Source organism: Bacillus rossius, chromosome 6 (assembly GCF_032445375.1).
Source record: "Bacillus rossius redtenbacheri isolate Brsri chromosome 6, Brsri_v3, whole genome shotgun sequence".
Classification (NCBI taxonomy): Eukaryota; Metazoa; Arthropoda; class Insecta; order Phasmatodea; family Bacillidae; genus Bacillus; species Bacillus rossius.
In genome coordinates, this window is record NC_086334.1 from 9,733,754 (window position 1) to 9,753,698 (window position 19,945).

General features: G+C 39.8%; 1 protein-coding gene across 6 annotated transcripts in view; it reads right to left on the reverse strand.

Moving 5' to 3' along the window:
- LOC134532587 (TBC1 domain family member 31) overlaps positions 1–19,437 on the reverse strand; it is a 29,782-nt gene extending 10,345 nt beyond the window's left edge. The window contains exons 1-15 of one of the 6 annotated variants that reach the window (XM_063369141.1): positions 18,711–19,437; positions 14,875–14,950; positions 14,646–14,798; positions 13,814–13,926; positions 13,199–13,377; positions 12,452–12,600; positions 11,663–11,822; positions 11,399–11,495; positions 11,144–11,325; positions 10,111–10,331; positions 7,880–8,013; positions 6,552–6,724; positions 5,903–6,043; positions 5,168–5,347; positions 1,795–1,933 (exon numbers count right to left, since the gene is read on the reverse strand). In XM_063369141.1, the coding sequence (XP_063225211.1) occupies positions 1,795–1,933; positions 5,168–5,347; positions 5,903–6,043; positions 6,552–6,724; positions 7,880–8,013; positions 10,111–10,331; positions 11,144–11,325; positions 11,399–11,495; positions 11,663–11,822; positions 12,452–12,600; positions 13,199–13,377; positions 13,814–13,926; positions 14,646–14,798; positions 14,875–14,936 (2,083 nt within the window). In that variant the 5' untranslated portion in view covers positions 14,937–14,950; positions 18,711–19,437. Of the gene's footprint in view, positions 1–1,794; positions 1,934–5,167; positions 5,348–5,902; positions 6,044–6,551; positions 6,725–7,879; positions 8,014–10,110; positions 10,332–11,143; positions 11,326–11,398; positions 11,496–11,662; positions 11,823–12,451; positions 12,601–13,198; positions 13,378–13,813; positions 13,927–14,645; positions 14,799–14,874; positions 14,951–15,421; positions 15,463–15,635; positions 15,701–15,746; positions 16,238–16,579; positions 16,621–18,710 lie in introns of those variants that run through there. The other 5 variants (XM_063369144.1, XM_063369143.1, XM_063369140.1 and 2 more) reach the window with 5 other exon arrangements.
- Between the last annotated feature and the right edge of the window lie 508 nt (positions 19,438–19,945).

Below are 19,945 nucleotides of genomic sequence, written 5' to 3' on the forward strand. Positions count from 1 at the left end.
ATATGTGTAAATTTTATTTTAAAGACTTTTAAAAAGGTTGTCGCGGGTTTTACTAAGGACACAGGAAAACCCTAACAAGGAGGAAGAAGAGACGTTTGCGGGTGGTTATGAAATTAGTTGCTAAGTTAAATTTGATCCAATAACAATTTATTGACAAACTTAATGACACCAAAAGGAATTGCATTAATTCTCAAACTGACATAATTAAACAAGTCGGGTTCTCGTGGAGACGAACTGCTGTGGTAAGTCCCCACTAGAACACAAAACGCACGAATTAATGCTACGTGTTCGATTCCTGAACAATTAAAACAAAACAAAACCCTTAATTGAGGCGAGCCGTGCGCTCGTCACAGCTAACGATCAAAACGCCGTCAATTTCAACTACCAAAGCTATACCATTTACAAAGTTACAAGGAACATACCTAATCTTAATATTACTCAAGGTTACACGTAACGTACATACAGTTAGTTAATACCAGAGGTTACAAATATATACATGCAACTAGTCGTGTAACGCTGTCAATGTTTATGGGTAGGTTTTCGTTACTCTTCCCCCGGTACCATGTGAAGCTCTCTCCGCATTCCCGTAGTAGCGCGTAAGTTCGTTATCTGGTTCACTGTCTCTTGGGGCTACGATTATTCGTTACCGGCGGTAGAGTTAGAGTCCAAACTGTGTAGCGATCTGGTCGCGATAGTGTCCTGATAGTGTCGGGATTGTGTCAATACTTCCGCTCGCTCGGTCCTCACTGAAGTTAGCTAATCCACGCCCTCTTGGCCTTGTGGCCGGACCTTCGTTTTTATTTAATGTTCTTACTGAAAGATTTTATGCCTAATCCAGCGACGCTTCCACAAGAACTGTCTATATCCTGGGTTACCACTCGGAGAGGTCTCACCCAGTCGATGTCTTGTCGGTCCTCGGGCGGCAGCAACTCCGCGGCGATTGACGGTGTAGGCCGGCGAGTGGTGTCGGAGCAGCGAAGCAGCCTGCTCAGCTGGATGTCCCAGTTGTTCTGCATATCGATAGTCTGGGCGCATGCCCTTTTATACTTGCAGGTTTCCCAGACAAGCTGGAAGAAGAATAGTCTCGTCTATTCGGGGGAAGCCTGCCCAGCTCACTGTGTTGCAGGTGGTATGCCGTGAAAAGTCAGGGGTGCAATACTTTGCAAGTGTACGCAGGTACACACATTACAACGTTATAAGATAACGTTCATCTGCTCGTCTGCGTTGCAGCGGTGTATCGCTTACAAAAATGTAGCCAGCGCTCGTTGCAATCATTAATGTTTGATTATGTTGCTTTCTTTATAGAGCGTGCACACGTAGCTGAATAATGATATCTCGCCGAGTGCTTACAACGTGCGCTCTCTGTCGAGTGCCGAGTTAACTACATCTGATGGCTCGCTCTCTTTCGTGGAGTGTGTACTTACTACGGCAATAGTTACGCGTTCGTTCGGCTTGCATTTGGATCACAGATTTTGTTTTTCTATTTAAATGTGAAAGGTTTTTTGTAGCATGACTTATTAATTTAAATGGTTTGGCGTGCTCTTTTATACTTCACGTTTTAAATAAACGTACTTTCCCCATGAATTGGTTTTGTTCTTATGAATAACTTAAATCTAACAAAAAATAAATTTTCTGCATAATCGTCGCACCCCTGCTTTTCAAACTTGATTTTAGAATGAAATGTGCGACGATTATGCGAGAAAACACGGTAATCTGAAGGCAACAGTGAGGATAAAGTACACAACAGTTTATTAGTTGGCTTGGCGCACGTGGTCCCTGGATGGGCGGACTCACAGAGCAGCCGCTTCTCGTGTTGCTCGCGCAAGGACTGTCGGTTCCTCCTGCGCTCCCGCTCGCCCTCCCACTCCATCGCCGCGCGGTACTCCTCCGCCAGCCGCGCGTTCTCCGTGCGGATGTGCTCCAGCAGCTCCACCTGTCGCACGGCACACCCTCGCCGCGTCACCACGCACACGACCACATGCGTTCACAATACTGAATTGAAACTAATAGTTTAGCTGCATGACGCCCAGCAACGCGGAGAAACGGTAAAAGACTAACGAAACTACCTATTTACAGATGGCACTGCTGAACACGACGGCCGCCACAGTGGCACTCTGACGATCGATGGCGCCAAAATTCAAATATCCAAACCACCACACATTCTAGCACCACGCCCAACAACATGCTTTTACACGTTGTCAGGCTAACCTACGACAGCAGTGTTTCAATGCAAGAAACCGTAACAACTGGGTGAGTGTTATTGACTGCCTACGTGAACTGGATGTACAATCTGCTTTAAAATTGAGCGTCGTCAACCATCTTCAAAATACTACAGAGGGCTACATTATTCCCTGCTTGATTCCGGACTGACCGGTGCAGTTCAGAATTCATGAATTGGCTGATACCTAATTGCATGAACATTTAACATTCATCTAGGTTCCACTGTTTTTTCTTAGCATACATTGGTAAAATTATCTTTTTATTTAATTTTTTTTTTTTTTAAAAAGCCACTTGCTTCACAGTGTGTGCAAGCAAGTGTTTAAATGTTTTCTTTTAATGACCATTATTTGAAAAAACTAACTGGCCATTAAAAATGCAAGATTGAAAATTAAGTGAAATTTTGTTATATTTTGATTTGTAAAGAAACAACCAATGCAACAATATTATCTAACGATGCTGACCATATTTTTATTTAAAACTAGTGATGTGTCAGCCCTGGAAATATAGCAAATATGGCAGCACTTAGACCCTAAATAATTGGCTTTTATATGAAAGGTAATTGTGATGTCTCAGTAGCCACTACACTACAAATTTACTTTTTCTTTCAATATTTATTTGTTATATGTGAATAAAAAAAAAAATTCTTTAGTGGGATTCTAATCATTACTAGGGATGGGATTTTCGAATCTTGGATTCGTCGAATATACCGAATCCTATGGATTCGAGGATTCGTAGGATCCGAGGTGGGATTCGAGGTGGGATTCGAGGTGGGTTTTTAAGAGTTTTAGGTACGGTAGTAATTGAAAATTGTAGTGCTGGGCGAAGTTTGAAAATTTCGAACCCGAACCGAACCCTTACGTTCGGTTCGGTTCGAAACCTCTTAAAATATATTCGAAAAACCGAACGTTCGTTTAAAAAAAAAATAAGTTTTTCTAATTTTCTAACCCCCATTTGAGACCATTCACAAAACAGCTCAACAAAATTCTATTACTTGTAATATTCCGACTTTTATCGCATAATCGTCGCCTCAACAGTTTCAAGCGCAGACAAAATAAAAATAAAATTATTAATCGTCGCATAACTCGCATAGCATCTTTTCATATGGGCGCGCTTTGTTTTTTGATTACTTTAGAGAATTTTGTATGCATTTGTCGTACTACCTAATATAAACTATCGTACAAATGCCAAAGGTATTGTATATTATACCTTTAGCTATAGTGCGTATACGAGAAGTGTTGTAAAATCACCAAACATTGCGTACCCCATACGTTAAACTAAAGCGCTTGTACGAGAACTCTCGTATTTCGGCAAAACTAACGTGATCAAGTTAACACAAGACAAATGCGGTAGGAAATGATTACGTAAATTACGTATTTTAAATTACTGGGATGTATTTATTTTCTTTGGCCTTTTTGGTCATAACAGTCAGGTAATGAAAATATTAATATAATCTTGTGTATTAAAAGTACTGGTCCAGTAAATGTTACAGTACGGTACTAAGTTGACTAGCGTAGTCGCGGCAGCCATCATTATTTCTCGTGTTTTCTTTTTTCCGACGCAAATTTCTATAACCACACTTTTTACGTTACGTTTACAATACTATTGTTCTTGAGGTGATTTGCGATGAGCAGGCTAACGTCGTTGAAGTTTTACAAATGGAGAAAAGATAATGACGACCCGGATGACCCAGAACCACCCCAAAAAAACCGTCTAAAGTTTCTTCTAACGAGCAGCATTCTTCCAAGAAAACAGCAACTGCAGACAGCGGGTTTTGTAATGTAGATAGGTAACTTAATTCACATTCGCCTTTTTTTGATGTCCTATTAAAAAGTTTTACTTATTAAAAATGTTAGGTTATGTCTACCACAATAATATGTGGATAGGTAACTTAATTCACATTCGTCTTTTTTTTTTATGTCCTATTAAAAAGTTTTACTTATTAAAAATGTTAGGTTATGTCTACCACAAAAATATGTTATGTGGCCTTATGCTGAATGTTCGTCATCTTTATAATATTTTTTTAAAATGAAGGTTAGTGTACACTTAAAAAGGAATATAGTCTTTTTGAAATTTAGATGTAACTTCTTCACGAATTAAAAGTTGGTATATATATAAGCTAAGCTATATAATGTTTTAATTTTACATATGGATGGAGAACCTTTCTTTCTCACCACTCAGTTAAAGACCAAAATGCTGGTCATCGGTTCATTTTAATTGAAAACAATTATTTCTGTATGAGGTTCGGTTCGGCTCGGTTCGAAACCAGAGAACTGAGGTTCGTCCAGCTCTAGAAAATTGTAGGTATACCTAAACTATATTATAAAGTTAACGGAAATGGCACAAACATAAGATAAACTACGCTGCATTTTGTCAATTAGCATAACTACTCTATCATTTCCAACTTTCAATAATATAACATTGCAGAAAAAAACGTAACTTTTTTTAAATGGTGTTTGTTATACAAACGTATTTTATTGAAAACATAGGAAGGATTAATTTAACAGAGAATTAGACAGATGCAAACTTACGTGTGTGGTTTTTAAAGTTATTTGTCTCTATTTTATATCAGGTGTATACACTATGCACTTATTTTATAATTTTATAAATACACATGTGATTTTTTTTAATACATAGGCCTATGTAATTTTTTAAAATAAATGTGTGATTTTTTTTAATAACATGTGGTGAAGCGAAGTGTGGGACTGGGATTCGAGATTCGATGACAAACACTGAGGATTCGAACAAGGATTCGGATTCGACCAAAATGTGGATTCGTCCCATCCCTAATTATTACTATTCAAATTTGAAATTTTAGTCGAGAATAATTTGATAATCGTATTCATATTCAAAGCGAACTAAAAAACTAATATTCACACAGGCCTTTAAATACGTAAGAATTTGTTTACAGACACTAGGTGGGGGGAGGGGGAGGGAGGGGGCTGCGTGCCTGGTGGTCCACTGTGCACTTCGCGTAGTCGCTGAAGATGGGGTAGGCACTGGGCTCAAGCGCCTGGAACGGGCGCAGGTACTGCCTGGGGTGGATGTCTTCACTCGTCCCCTCCAGCAGTTGGTAGCACTTGGCCAGGAACCTCCTCATGTCCACTGCATTCTTGTTGTGGTACAACCTCTGGGAAAAACACACAGTGGTCAGTCATTATTAACACAGTGTTTGTAAGTGTATTTCGATCATACAGTTCCAGTGTAACCAATTACTGACTGAATGGGACGCAGATGTGCGTCCAGTCTCCCGCGAGCCGCGTTAACGCTTGCCACGGCTCGGACACTCGCTGACTGGCATTCAGGAAACCTTGCAGGGACTTCCGTGTCGTGTCGGTCTCTTTACTCGACGCTTGCTTTCTGAGTGTATGTTTTTGGTGGTGGGTTTAAATTTTGGATAAAACAATCCAGATTACAGAACTTGTTAAAAGCTTGTTAAAAGATACAGTTGCATTACTCGTTTTGATGACAGTAGGTGGTCAAATATATTTTCCTCTGTTATCCTTTGTTTTCAGAAAACATATGTTATTAAAATAAATTTATATTTAGTTTTGAAAACTTGTTAGTTTGTAGCCAGAGATGTCTGAACACAATTCAAGCTTCACAAGGATCGAAACGACCATGTTAAGAACTCGATACTGCATTGAACTGACGTATCTGCAACAGGAAACAACAGAACTCGTACCTGAAAGTCTTCTGCGGATTTGCAGGTCTTGATAGCAGCACGGCAGACTATGTTGTAGGCCACCACGGCCATTAGGAGGAAAGACGGCTCGTTCGTCAGCACGTGATCCCACAGAACACACCACTCCTTCGCAGACAGCACCTGACAGCACACAAACAAGCACACTCGTCTTCAGTTTCACAGTACATACTTTCATGTCCCAAAGCTAGAGAACTGAAAAAGAAGAGGTTATTTTTTTCTTTACAGCAGTGTTTTTTTTTTACAAAATTCAGAACAAAAAGCAAGGTTATTGTTTGGAGGAAAAAAAAAAACATTGCTTATAAATCATTCCACAGAAATTCTATTTCGTAAATATCTTATCCTACTGCATTTAATATTAAAGATGTAGAAACATTTAAAATTCCAATGTTACATTAAAGTCATTAAAAGACACCGGCTTACTTCTGGTTTAGCGGTACAGCAGACTTCCGATAATCCGGCACGTTCGAGACTTTGCAGTTGCCAGATTATTGAAAATGCAGTGGGTCCGCTGTAAAGCCGTGCTGGGGACTCAGCATCACTCTCTTAAACGTGCAAGGCACGTGAGGTAAGGAAGCTCAGCTAACGTATCACAGGCATGTTACTCGCACACCGGCCTCGGGAGACGGACCTGGGAGAGCCCGGTGCGCAGCGGCTCCCAGGCGTACAGCTCGCAGCCCACGCCGCGCTCGCAGAGGAACTGCAGCAGGCCTGTGTCGTGCTGCCCCAGCACGTTCTCCACCATCGCCAGCACGTTGGTGGGCGCGCACGGGAAGTACTCGAACCACAGCTGGCACCAGTTCACTGTCGCACGGGCACACCACCCCGTCCCCGACTACACGCAGGCCTCGACACCGCCTTGTGTTGTCATCACGTTCCTGTCACGGCCTCCATTCCAGTTTTATAAGAAAAATTTTGAATAAAAAAATGGGTGTGTAGGACTTATTTACACCCATTAGAAGTTATACTTAGATGGCATGATAAAAAACTAACTTTAAGTGTGCATGCAAATAATCAATAGAAATAAAATAAAAGGACTAGAGTGATATAAATACACTGATAACGTGATAAGATATACCGAAATCCAAAAAAATTAAAAAATTTCTTAGTATTCCTTATTAATACAAACATGTGTATAAAATTAACTATTTGTTAGGTTAGGGTTAGGGTTTATGTTAGGTCAGTTTTGGTCATGTGCATAATTTAAAAAAAATATTTCAATATTTTAATTTTTTAAAAACATTTTTCATATAATTATTGTAGTTGACTAATTTAACCACTTTAATATTATGTGTCTACTTTTCGAGAAGTTGCTACATGATGTAAAATAAATATTTTTAGTGGGATTCTAATTCTCATTCTTACTATGTATTTTAAATGAAATTCGTATTTGTGAATAATTTGATATTCATATTCAATTCAACAAAAAAAAAATATATATATATATATATATATATATATATATATATATATATATATATATATATATATATATATATATATATATATTCTCACAGAGCTTATTGCCAAAAAACAAGCCTTTGTCCAAATGCCACTTAAATTAATTCTTTGACCTAACACACATTTATTTGACATTTCACAGACTTTTCAAGAAAGTTGAAATTCCCCGACTATTCCAAGTTTTTCCATTTTTTTCCTTGACATCCTGATTTTTTTTTTTTTTTTATGAAAATGCAGATTAATTAATCATGATTTTAGTTACCCTTTGGTGCCACATGGTGTACTGACCTTGTTTTTCAGTGTTAACTATTTCGGTTTCATACACCATTATATACTGTCCCTATACTACATTGAAAAACTTACAGGAACAAATTTGCTGTTGTTCTAAAAGCGTAAATGTATGAGACAGCCTCAGGATACAAGCAGTTATAAAATACAACTTGTTCACTTCAACACGTGATCCTCGTGATGAGGGGTACGTCTGCGCAGGTAACTCACAGATGATGGTGACGAGCATCTCGAAGCAGTCCAAGGGGTTGTTCTGGAACAGGACAACGAAGGGCAGCGCCAGGCGGGGCAGGTACTCGACCTCCGCGAAGAGAGGGCACCAGTGGGCAAGGCAGGACAGGACCCTGAAAGGCACACAGGCCAGACTGTCACTCGTCACTACATCACCCGTGACGTCCCTGTTCCCAGCTCCACGCATCAGCTTGCCAGGAACACACTACAAACTCACTCTCTTGGTCCCGGATGACCGTGTTAAGAGTATTAACCTTTAAATGTCTAACAACTAGGGATGTGCGAGTACCCGATATTTTCGGGTACGGTTCGAATCCACAATTACCCGAACCCGGAATCGTTGCACGTACATGGATTCGAACAGTATTATGAATATTCACAAAAGTTATAAATTAATTTAATACGGCACAAAAATACTAGCAGTGAAAAATAAAATTAGGCTACTATTACGTAAGTATTTATAATATGATGTATCAAAGAAAGATATGTAAATTAAATAATTAACACTGTGACATTTAAAGAATTTCGAGATTTCGATAGCTTAAAGCTTAAACTATAATTACGAATTTCGCAGTATAGCAAACTATAAACTAAAAACAATTACATACCAACAAGAAAAAAAGTCTTGGCTATTTATTGGAGAAAAAATGGTTTCGTTTGTTGAAACGTTTATAAAACTGAGATTTCCTTGTGGCGTGCAGTTTATTACGATTGAGTTGGAGGATCGAATATGTTTTGGTTTTCATATTTTAAAGTGTTTATTATTAATTAAGTTTACATAATTATAAACATTTTAATCTCAGTGTAATAAATAATTGCCAGTAGTTACAGTTAGAGAAAAGAAAACACACATTATTTTTAAATTAATCAGTTATTTTAAATTATTTTGTGCTTAATATTCGGAATCGGATTCATATCTCAAATATTGCCAGGGATTCGAATCGGATTCGAACCGAACTGAAAATCAAGGATTCGCACATCCCTACTAACAACACATTCAATATACGATATTCGTGTTTGAAATAAAACCTCCACAGAATATTTTTTCACAAACAAAACTGGGTCAAAATAAGGTTTATGCTCTTCTAAAAAATAAAGGTAATTTTTAATTTGCATTACATACCATATTTACTCAATTCTCAGATGCCATTTATTCCAAGATATACCCTCTTTTTGACGGTTAATTTATCTAAGAAGAAACATTTGGCTACCAATTTAAGACAACTCAATTTGGTTAACTTATATATTTAGTAGTGCATAGTTGTAAAATGTGAAAGTTTAAGTACTGTACTAACTCACAACACTGGATATCAGGTTTGTGCAAAACTGCAAAGGCTACACTGCTCGATCTTGAACTAAACTAGCGTCTTCAACCTTAAATAAGAGAGGTTGTTCTTTGTCATGAAAAGAGGTCTGTAACTACAGGAAATAAACAAGAGCCTAGCTTACACAGTGGAGTGCCTTTACAGATTATGAGCTGTATTTTCTTGTGCCACAGCCCATTTTACGTTATTACTAACTATTACAACTAGGTATTAAGAAAACAGAACTATGAATTTAGGATGCCACTGATAACAACCACATATTCCTAACTCAAAAAGGTACAGTAGAGTAGAGGCACTTCTTAGAATCAAGTAGCTTAAATTCTTAGGGTTTCAACAACTACATGCCGAGGGCAAGTGGTATGGGACTGACAATGGCAGAAGAGGTTGTGGGTGAGTCCGATAATTAGAACGGCGGGTAATTTTCATGGATTTTAGGACTTTCAACAATGGGGCATAAATCATAATTTAAGAAATTTATAAAATACCAGTCATTATGATGAATAACACTAGTACTTTTTGTCCTGCCTCAATCATTTCTGTACTATTGTTATCAAATATAATTATAGTTCATTAATATGTATGTACATATTTTATTTCTGTAACATAGACTAAATAATTCAAACTAAATAGAATGGTAAACCGTTTAAGTTAAATGTGAGATTATACAGTTAAAAAATTTCATAAAAAAAAAATTGATGTAGAAACAAAAATGAATAATTTTCTAAATCTGTGACGTTATACTCATCACACCATCATACAACAAGGTTGTCTGATGTATAAAAAACAAGATCAGATTTGGTAACAGGTATTACAGGTAGGGATCTACTTTGTTGGCATCGCGAACACAGAACCGAACCACCACGAGGGCCGTGCGGAGCGGCGCACCTGCGCAGGTTCTTGGTGACGGTCCGGGACTCCCGCGGGAAGGCATGGTCCACGTCGCGGAGCGCCAGGGGGCACTCGCGGCTCACCAGGCTCACGAAGGCGGCCTGGTTGCCGGGCAGCCGGGACAGCATGCGCCATATGAGGCCGCGGTACGCTTCGGGGTACTCCCCGAACTGCTTCAGCATGGGCCGCAGGCGGTCCGTCTGCAGCTGCCCCTTCATCTGAGCAACGCCCTGCGTCGTGAGTGTGGCAGCACTGCACACCACCACGTCGACCAACCATGTTCACACTGCCACACAGCCATCTTTTGTGGCTTTCGTTTCATTTCCCATTGACATAAAGACCATTAGCAAGTTTCTGACAAAAAAACTGACAAATTTGCTAAGCAATTTAAGATCATATTATGAGAAAATGTTATAACTGCCCACATACACACAAAGTTGGTTCTTACAGTTGTAACTTTAGTTGATGATTGAAGGGACTATTTCATTAAACCAAGAGATTTTGCATTTTTTGTACATATTTTCCTCTTTTGGCTGTATAAACCAGTATCAGTTGAATTAGAGCTTGTATGTTTCACTTCATCGCTTGCAATTGGGCTTTCACTCGGTGGCTTTGTGCTTTGTCTTGTCAATCACGTGCAAAGTTGCAGTTGTTACGTGACGTAAATGGCAACAAAAATGTATGCATATTATGTTTTTATACCATAAAAATTAGTTTTCAGGCCATAAATGTTTAGTAATAAAAAAATTTGTTTTTCCCTGAATTATTATCCCGAGGATAAAAAATATTATCCTGAAGTTCGGGAATGGTCTCTTTCCCAACTTTTATACCAAGTTTCGGGATCCCGTTCACCTGTAGTAAAAAAAAACATCTTTACTACGTTTTTTTTTATTAACTTACAATTACCACATACAATTTTTTTAATTAGCTATTTATTTCACCTCTCTTATTAACATAGACTAGAGAAAATTAATTTCAGGAGAACAGTAACAGTACAAATAACACGAGAGACAGTATCCTACGCTCTTGCCTGCTTCAGCAGCGCATGCCGCTGCTTGCCGAGCGATCTTCTCCGCGGGGCTCTGACCTCTGGTCCCCTCCCGGGGACCGCAGGGACCTGCCCCAGCAGCCGGCTGCTCTGGTAGATGTTCACGTCGCCCGAGTGCAGCAGCATCGCCACGTACCGGCCCGTCGGGCTGCACGCCAGTCTCCCTGCCGACCCACGAGCAAGCAGTGCACGCTGCCGCCACACACTGCACGGAGCGCAGCGCGGCTCGCTACTCACGTGCAGTGGCGTCCCGGGGCAGGTTTGTCCTCAACAAGCTCTCAGCCTCCAAGTCCAGGAAGTACAGCGTGCAGTTTGTCGACAGCAAGGCTAGGATCTGCAACCGCAGAGCAGTCTCATGTGGGTGGTTAACCTGGCAAGACTGTCACAACTTTAACAAATCCTCACATTTCCACAGAACTACTAACGCACGGCTTAATTTAAACTTACGAGTTACGAAAGTTGTGCTTGTCCTGGTCACAATGCTGCACAACACCGGCTCACCTTGTTGGCACCCGCGTCGAGCTCCTGCGGCAGGAACTCGATGTGCTTGACCCCGCCCACTTGCCCCGGCAGCGGAACGCAGTTCCTCAGGCTCCACGTGTCCAGGGAGAACACGACCAGGTGTGGCGAGTGGCCCCCCACCACCATGACACGGCCATTCCTGCCCATCAGGCAGACCTACAGTTCCTCCCGCCCTACACGTCACAGTTCAATGCTCTCCAACCCACTGCATCACTGTCCACTGCAAACACTTTACCCTACAACTATGAAACATCACTCTTCTTCAGCATTCTGTAACTAGTTATTTACAGTTGGGCACATTCTGTGATTTGTCAGATACCTAACCGCTCAGATAAGTATTCATTCTTTGGGTGGATTCAGGTGCTTGTTAACCTAATTAACTATGATATGAAAAAAAAATGCTCCTTTGTTTATTTTATTTTGCCATGGAAAAACTTATTACAACATGTTTTAAAATTTATTGCTCTATATATTAAGTTTTTTTTTTGTATTACCGTCAAAATTATTTTGACTTTCGATAATCAAGCAAAATCGCTCATCCCACACAGCCATGGTTCTGAATATAAATGTATAGACAGAAACTTTACTGTACAATTGTTAATGCAGTTAACATCACCCGGTGTACTTCATAATACCACTCTCAGTGGAACATGTCTTTAAATCAGTGTCAAAACCAACTATTACTAGCCTTAATGCACAGTCAATTTGCAAGTATCTTGCGAACCAAACAATTACACATCTGCCTCCGTGGCAGAGCCTGGAAGTTACCTTGTAAAAGCGATGGTTCGCAGATGATTGCCTTTCCACAAGTCGGGAACAATCTGCCTGATGCACTCGAGCGTTTCGATGTTCCACACGTTCATTTTGTCATCTTCAAAGCACACCAGCACCTGGTCGGTGCCGGGTATGAACAGCACCTGTCAACACAGCGACATCCGAGCCCCATCTAGTAACACAGCAGCCTGGAGCAATGATAATCATGAAACTATCAGACTAACGGTAAGGTTTCAACACGTTATGCATGTCTCCTCAGTGTTTCTCAGTTCTCAGAGGACCGACTGCCTAAGCATCGTGCTTCCGACCCATGGCACAACTCATTATCCATGGTCATAGTCAGTAGCGTAGCCAGGATTTGTGTATGGGGGGTGTTAAGAAGCATGGTTCCCCCCCGTATTAAAGCTGGGGGTCTGGGGGTCCTCCCCCGGGAAAATTTGGATTTTAAGGTGTAAAATAGTGCTATTTTAGCTTAAATTAAATTAAATACTTAAATTTAAATATTGTAATGGTAAAAATTTTATTAATTTTAATATGAATTTGTTTGAGTGATGAATAAGAAATTAATTAAAGATTTGGTGCTGGGGGGGGGGGGGGGGGGGGGGAGGTTGAACCCCTAAAACCCCCCCCCTGGCTACGCCCCTGGTCATAGTGAACCCTACAACTGAAAGTTAGCCTCATCTCAGTACCATCTCCAACTAAACTAAAGGACGAGACATTATCGGAAGACGCATGCGTCACCTGTTTGACCAGGACGTCGGAGCGCGTGGCGAGGCGGTGAGCCGCACAGCCGGCCACCACGTCCCACACGATGGCCTCCTCCTCGGACACGCTGAGGCAAAAGTGGCGTTGGCTCGAGAACGAGATCTGCTTCACCGGGAGGGTGTGGCCCTTCAAGCTCTGCGTCACGGAGCCCGTCTCTGCAGCCAGAGAAAACAAGCACGTACACATTTCACTGAGTAGCTCATTGGCTCCTGCACCGGCCACATGGTACCCTATGTTCTGTTCCAGTGGTCGCGGAGGGATGCAAGCACAGTCATCATTTTCAAACTATCAAATTTTAGTGCTCCAGAGCTATGCTTATTTTTTATAAGTTTATAATCCTACATTGTCCTACAACACTAACAGTTATCTAGTTCTGTCCTTATTCTGTCACCCACTAATCAACTACACGAAATTTGGTACTTAAATTGGCAATAATAGTTCATTTAGCCAAACCAAAATGGCAGTAAACATACTGATATGTAGACTGCTACACTACGGTGGTGGTCTTGAAGATGTTCGGGACACAAACGCTACAGACTGGCTAGCGGGACGAAGAAAGGTGTCATGCAACACTCAAGAGAATCTTCTCACCTGTGTTCACGAAGTTGAGACAGCAATCTGTGGTCCCCATGACAAGCGTGTTGCTCGTGAAAGGGGAGTATGCCACTACCGTGCATATGCCGAGCGACGGAACCAACCACACCCTGCACAAACATTTCACTCAATTACAACACTATCGCACTACCTTCAATAACTACAGAAACCTTCAAATGCAGGTGCAATTGCCAATTAATCCATATTTATTTATTAAACAGTTGGGAGGATAACACTTGGAATGTGGATGAAGGAGAGGATGCAAATGGAGTTTGACCCAGGGTTCTGCTTCTCTTCAATGTGGCTGCTGGCCAAGGCATTCCTCCTATATCACCCTCCCAGGTGAACACCCGCTTTTGAACCAGTCATAAAAAATTTTTTCTTTCTAACTGCGGCTTGTATGTAACTTACTAGTTTCCTACAGTAGCAGTACGTTGTAAATTCATGGTGGTTAATCAAGATTTAGCAGTATTTGTGTTTCCACATAAGCCAGGTACACGTACCCATTAATCAAAATATATGTTGCATACATTTACACAAATTAGGAACTCATTAGCCAGTACCATTACACAAATTAGGAACTCATTAGCCAGTACCATTTGTAGACACTACATTTTCTTGTAAAAGCTAACGCAAGAGTTTTTACATAGTTTCGTTTCATACAGAAAAGTTTGGAACACGGAACTCGCAGGCACGCTCCGAGACAGGTTGTCTTGACATCTCCTCTAGAAAGTGAAACCCTGCAATTGGCACGGCCACCAAATCCATCATCCCTGGGGCTGGCTCAAAATGTGCTCTTTAGACATCCGGCATGCCTCAAGACACTCACTTGCAGGCTACCAGGTCGATGATGAACACATTGCCGCGGTGGTCGACAGCCGCGAGTCGCTCGCCCTTCTCGTCAAACACGGCGCTTGTGAACCTGACACGCTGCACGTCCCCTCCCCTCCCCGGGATGCTGTGGTGCACCTGCAACACTAGACTGCACGACACACATCAGTCACACAGCTGCACGCTATGCTACGCTTGAGCACTGTCCAGGACGAGGCGACACTCACCCATCCTTCCTCGACTTCTTCAGCTGGAACACCTGTTTTTCAGGCTTCAATGTGCTGTTCATTCCGGATGCCACGCCTAGAAACACAATTACAAGTGTTAGCCAACACTGGTAGTTCGTCCACGTATCTTAGTCATACCTTCAACGACTTGTCAAGGAGCATTCAATGCTTCAGAAAAGAAAAATGATAAACTGAAAATTTAGTTAAACCTGTTACTTCTTTATTTCATACCATTTTTTAGTGTCATAAGTAGAAGAATTTGTTATTAGTAATAATGACTTTTAAAATGTACAAATATTCAAAGTAGGTACATAACTTAAAAACAAAATAAAAAGTAAAAAAAAAGCCAGGTCTATATGTTGTAAATGGTATTGTTGTTTAAATACAGCAAGATAAATAGATTGTATAAGTAATAGAAATAAAATATGTAAATTTAGAGCAGAAATAACTTTTACTAAACCTCTCCCAACCACACAAACCTAATTATCAAGTAAAAAAATTCAATTTATTTCGTGACATTTTGTGCACTAAAACCTAAGCATTGTACCTTAATTTATTCTCTTACGATAGGGCTAGCAAGACTAATCAGCACTAAGTAGACGAGAGACAAAACATTTAAAACTTGTTATTTGATATCATACGAAACCTTGTTTTGATTAATATAAAACAATTTTATAATCAGAAATATTTAACTGTATACATATTTTCGTACAGTTCGGACACTAATACATACTTTTACGCTTGGTTAGGAAAAAACTTACAAACAAGGTAATTTAAAAACAGTTTAATTTATGCATAGGGCTTTATGGAGTACATTGATTTGACTGCGGATTTACTACGAGATGGAACTAAGAAAAATAATGACTTCCTACCTCAACTGATTATTTTCCGTGACATTATTTCGAAATTTAATTCTACCGGTTGTATTTTTAATTTGGTGTCAGTCATATGTTTTCATCATAGATGATTATTGTGAAGTGGGTTACAACTTGAGTAGTTGTGTAGGAAAGAGTATTAATTAGAAAGAGAAAATACAAGTATTACACAGAATTTAAAAATACCCTTGCAGCAAAGCTTACTAGCGTAGGTCGATTTCGAAGTACCTTCTTTTCCCTTAGAATAATCTGTAAACTTCTAGAAATGTCTTAAAATAAGTGCTCCAATATTCCGAAAATTAAATCAAATTTACTCATGCAGGGAAATTGTTTCCAAAGATTTAATTAAATGCATTTAAAATTTAACAACTTAGAACAAATTACATAATATGCCTGGTAAGGCAGTTATTAATAAGGATGCAACATCTCTCTTAAAAACATCGATATTAGGGATGGGTAGTTCGCGAACTACCAGTTCGTTTGGAACTGTTCTGACGAGCGAACTAGGTGACTAGTTCGCTGTTACCAAAAACAATCGTTCTTTCGTTCTTTGCGTGTTTCTCTTCTCCTACTCTGTTTGGTCCTTACTGCGCAAGCGCGAAAGATCCCTAGGTGACTAGTTCGCTGTTACCAAAAACAATCGTTCTTTCGTTCTTTGCGTGTTTCTCGTCTCCTACTCTGTTCGGTCCTTACTGCGCATGCGCGAAAGATAAACCCCCCCCCCCCCCCCAAACAAACCACTGTCACCCAATATGCCACGTCTTTCTTTCTTGCTTTCTTCCCTCTCTTACGTTTGTTCTTTATTTGGTCTCATCCCCCCCCCCCCTTACCTATATTTCCCCATCGCTTCGTCAGTTCTCAGTTCCAAGCAGAGACGTTCCAAGTACTGATCTGAACTACGAAGACCGAAGAGAAAGGGTGTACATATACACACTGAACTAGCTAGTTCAAAGACATAGATAGTTCACACAGTAAGTTTATTTAATTGCGTAGTTAGGCTGTCGGTCATTATTTTCGTTTCGTTCTTTCTTGCGCAATGATGTATCGTTTGACGATCGTGAACTCTTAATTTTTATCTAATATTCTTTAGACATTTACATTACATATTGACATTAAAAAACGTGTCACGTAAATAAGTGTAATTACGTTAAATTTCAGATAGCCTATACAACCTGAAATTAAACTTTCATTACACATAGACCACACATTACAAAACTACACTAAAATTTAAAGAAACATAATAAATTTACCTAATACGAAAAAAATCAGCTTAGGTTGTCACAGATGAGAAAACACTATACCATTATTTTGTTTTGTAAACATGTGAAAATAAGCACTTTACTTGCAGAAAATAAATTAATACACATTCAAAAATGTAAGAAGTGTGTGAAAGAAAAACAATATGATAGTCGCTCATTTGTAATGGGAGATATTGTTTACAAGCATCGGATTACTGTGTGCCTCTTTTATTTATAGAAAAAGAAATGCCCATAAAACAAAAAGTCTGTAACGATTGTGTTGGTGTAATGTATGGAATATTTTGTTTAAACATTGGAAACCGTGATACAGTCCGCGACCGATGTAGTTCAATAGAACGGTTCCTAAAGAACTAGTCTTTGAAGTGACTAGTTCCGAACGAACTAGTTCGTTCCAAAGAACTATATAAAAAATAAAAAAAATAAATGGATTAAAATGTCACAGCATGCAGCCTCCTGACAATTTATAGCTCCATGATTCTTGGGAAATATTTAAAAAAATTAAGATGGCGGCTATTGTTATTAACATAACATATTATTATTACTTAACCTGCAATTGGGCTTTCACCCGGTGGCAAGAACTCCCACTCACTCCCCTCTCCCCCCCCCCCTCCATCAGCTTTCTCCTCAGCTCCCTCCCATCCCTGACCTCCACCATTTCCTCCCCCAGCCCATTCCACTCCCTCCCCGTCCTCACCAGGAAGGTGTTCCGCCCTCTCTCTGTCCGCCTCCACACCCTCTGGAGCTTACATCTGTGGTCTCTTCGTCCTCTGTACTCCCCTCTATGTACTTTGCTTCCCAATTGCCCCCATCCCCCTTCCCCCTTCAGCACCTAATCGATATCACGAACATCGATGTTCAAACGAAAAAGCATCGATGTCAAAAAACATCGTTCTGAAAACCGATACATCGATGTTTAAACCGATGTTTTTAAACATCAGGAAAAACATGCCAAAATGATTTAAATTGTAGTATGTAGCCAAAAAACCATACCTACTACAGGTTCCTGAACACAATATCCACAACCCATTTACAGTCGTGTCTCATGCAGAACAAAATCATGTATTAAAAGCAATTGAAAAAAAAGGAAAAAAGCATGGTGTATGTGCAGGTTTAAAATGTAACATTAATTTTCTAGATAGAGCTAGCGAGACCGTATCGGTACCCATCAATAGATTGTATGTACAACAAGCTATGAATTTATCCATAAAGTCTCGATGCTTTTTTCCTATATTTTTTCAAAATTTAAAAGAAAATTATTATATAAACAAATTTTTTTTAACGGTATTTATTTTTTCCAAATGATTTTACACATCTTAAAGTATTGGAAAAAAAATTGATACTGAAATCTACCAAATAGTTCAGTAAATACAACATTTTAGATACCTACTTAAAAATGTAGGTTTTTATAGTAAGTATAGACAGTTAAAAAAATTGTATTTTAAAAACTAAATGTCGTATCGTAATGTTTTTTTTTTATATATTGACGTCCCTCGGCTTCAAGTCCCCGTTTTCCCGTTGAAGTAAATGTCCTGTTATGCCCGTACTGCTCTCGTCGGAGGTGTGGGTCCAGGCCAACGTGGCCGGGACCGGGGAATGCGGGACCTGGAGGGAGAGTGAGGTGGTGAGGAATGTTGGTAGGCTGTCGCAAGTAGAACACGGCATTAACGAATTCACGAGCCTATTTTTATTAACGTATAAATACCTGCCGCAGCCTGGCGGAACCGTCGCGGAACAAGTGCCCTACCGCGGCGACCCGGACTCCCTGATGACCGTACTGTTCGCGAATATGTTTCAACACGAATCGTAAAGTTCTCAATGCTAAGCTGACCCCGTTAGAGAGGGCTCGAAGACGGAGCGCTGTGCGTACGCGGCCCGTTACGTAATGTCCCTTAAGGCGGCGAAAGTTCAGAAACCCGTAACACGTTCGCGTTGTAGAAACTCTTAGCTGGACACGTCTCCCGAAAACTCGTAAATTAAGCACGTTGCTGGTTCGCGGTGGCAGCTCAGCTGCCGCGACAATCTGTGAACTGAACGAACGACTAGCCACGAGCGCAAAGTACGCGGCTCGCGGAGCGACGAACACGTCTGTCTCCGCTCGAGACCAGGACGCGACTGACTCCAAATATTGTAATAGGATAATATGGGAAACTCAGGCCAATTAGCATTGGCGAAGCGCGAGACACCAGACTGCAGCGCATTCTAGCGGCGTGGACTGAAGAAAGCCCCGCGTAATTCAATTTTACGTGCATATTAAAGGCAACATGTTTACACAATTAAGTGCTGTTTTTACGAAAACTACAAATTCAAACAAATTTAAAGGCTATTATTCATACAGAACTGTTCTCATGCTTTATTTAAATGTATGTGTCAAAGATATATATGTAATTATGTGCAAAATATAATCTATCAAAATAACTGAACAAGTAGTAGGTAGTATCTAATTGGTTTTCCAGCTGTTTTATTTTTAAGGAAACAAGAACAACTAGTTTTAGTAACGGAAGTAAATTGTATGTATGAAATTAACTTCTCACCTGAAAATGTGACTGCATTTTAAATAAAAATCCTTAATTAAACACACACACACATATATATATATTTATTTATTTATTAGGTTTAGAAGACTTGATGATAGTGTGATATTGAAATTGGGAGAATTATTAGAAGGAGACAGCGGGAGGCTATAGAAGTGCATAGAAACTAAAATCATTAAAAGTTCTTATGTTGTCACCACCGAGTTAGGTTATGTTTTTTGGGCTGGGGTTATAAGTGTAGCATTGCATGTTTGTTTAAGAAAGATCTAGACATTAATAAAGAATATTAGTTTTGATAACTATTATAGTTTTGTATACATAATTGTATAGTTAAATATGAAGTGACTTTTGAGCATCAATAGTCATTAGCAAAAACTGTTGACACCCTATTTAACAAAACAGACTT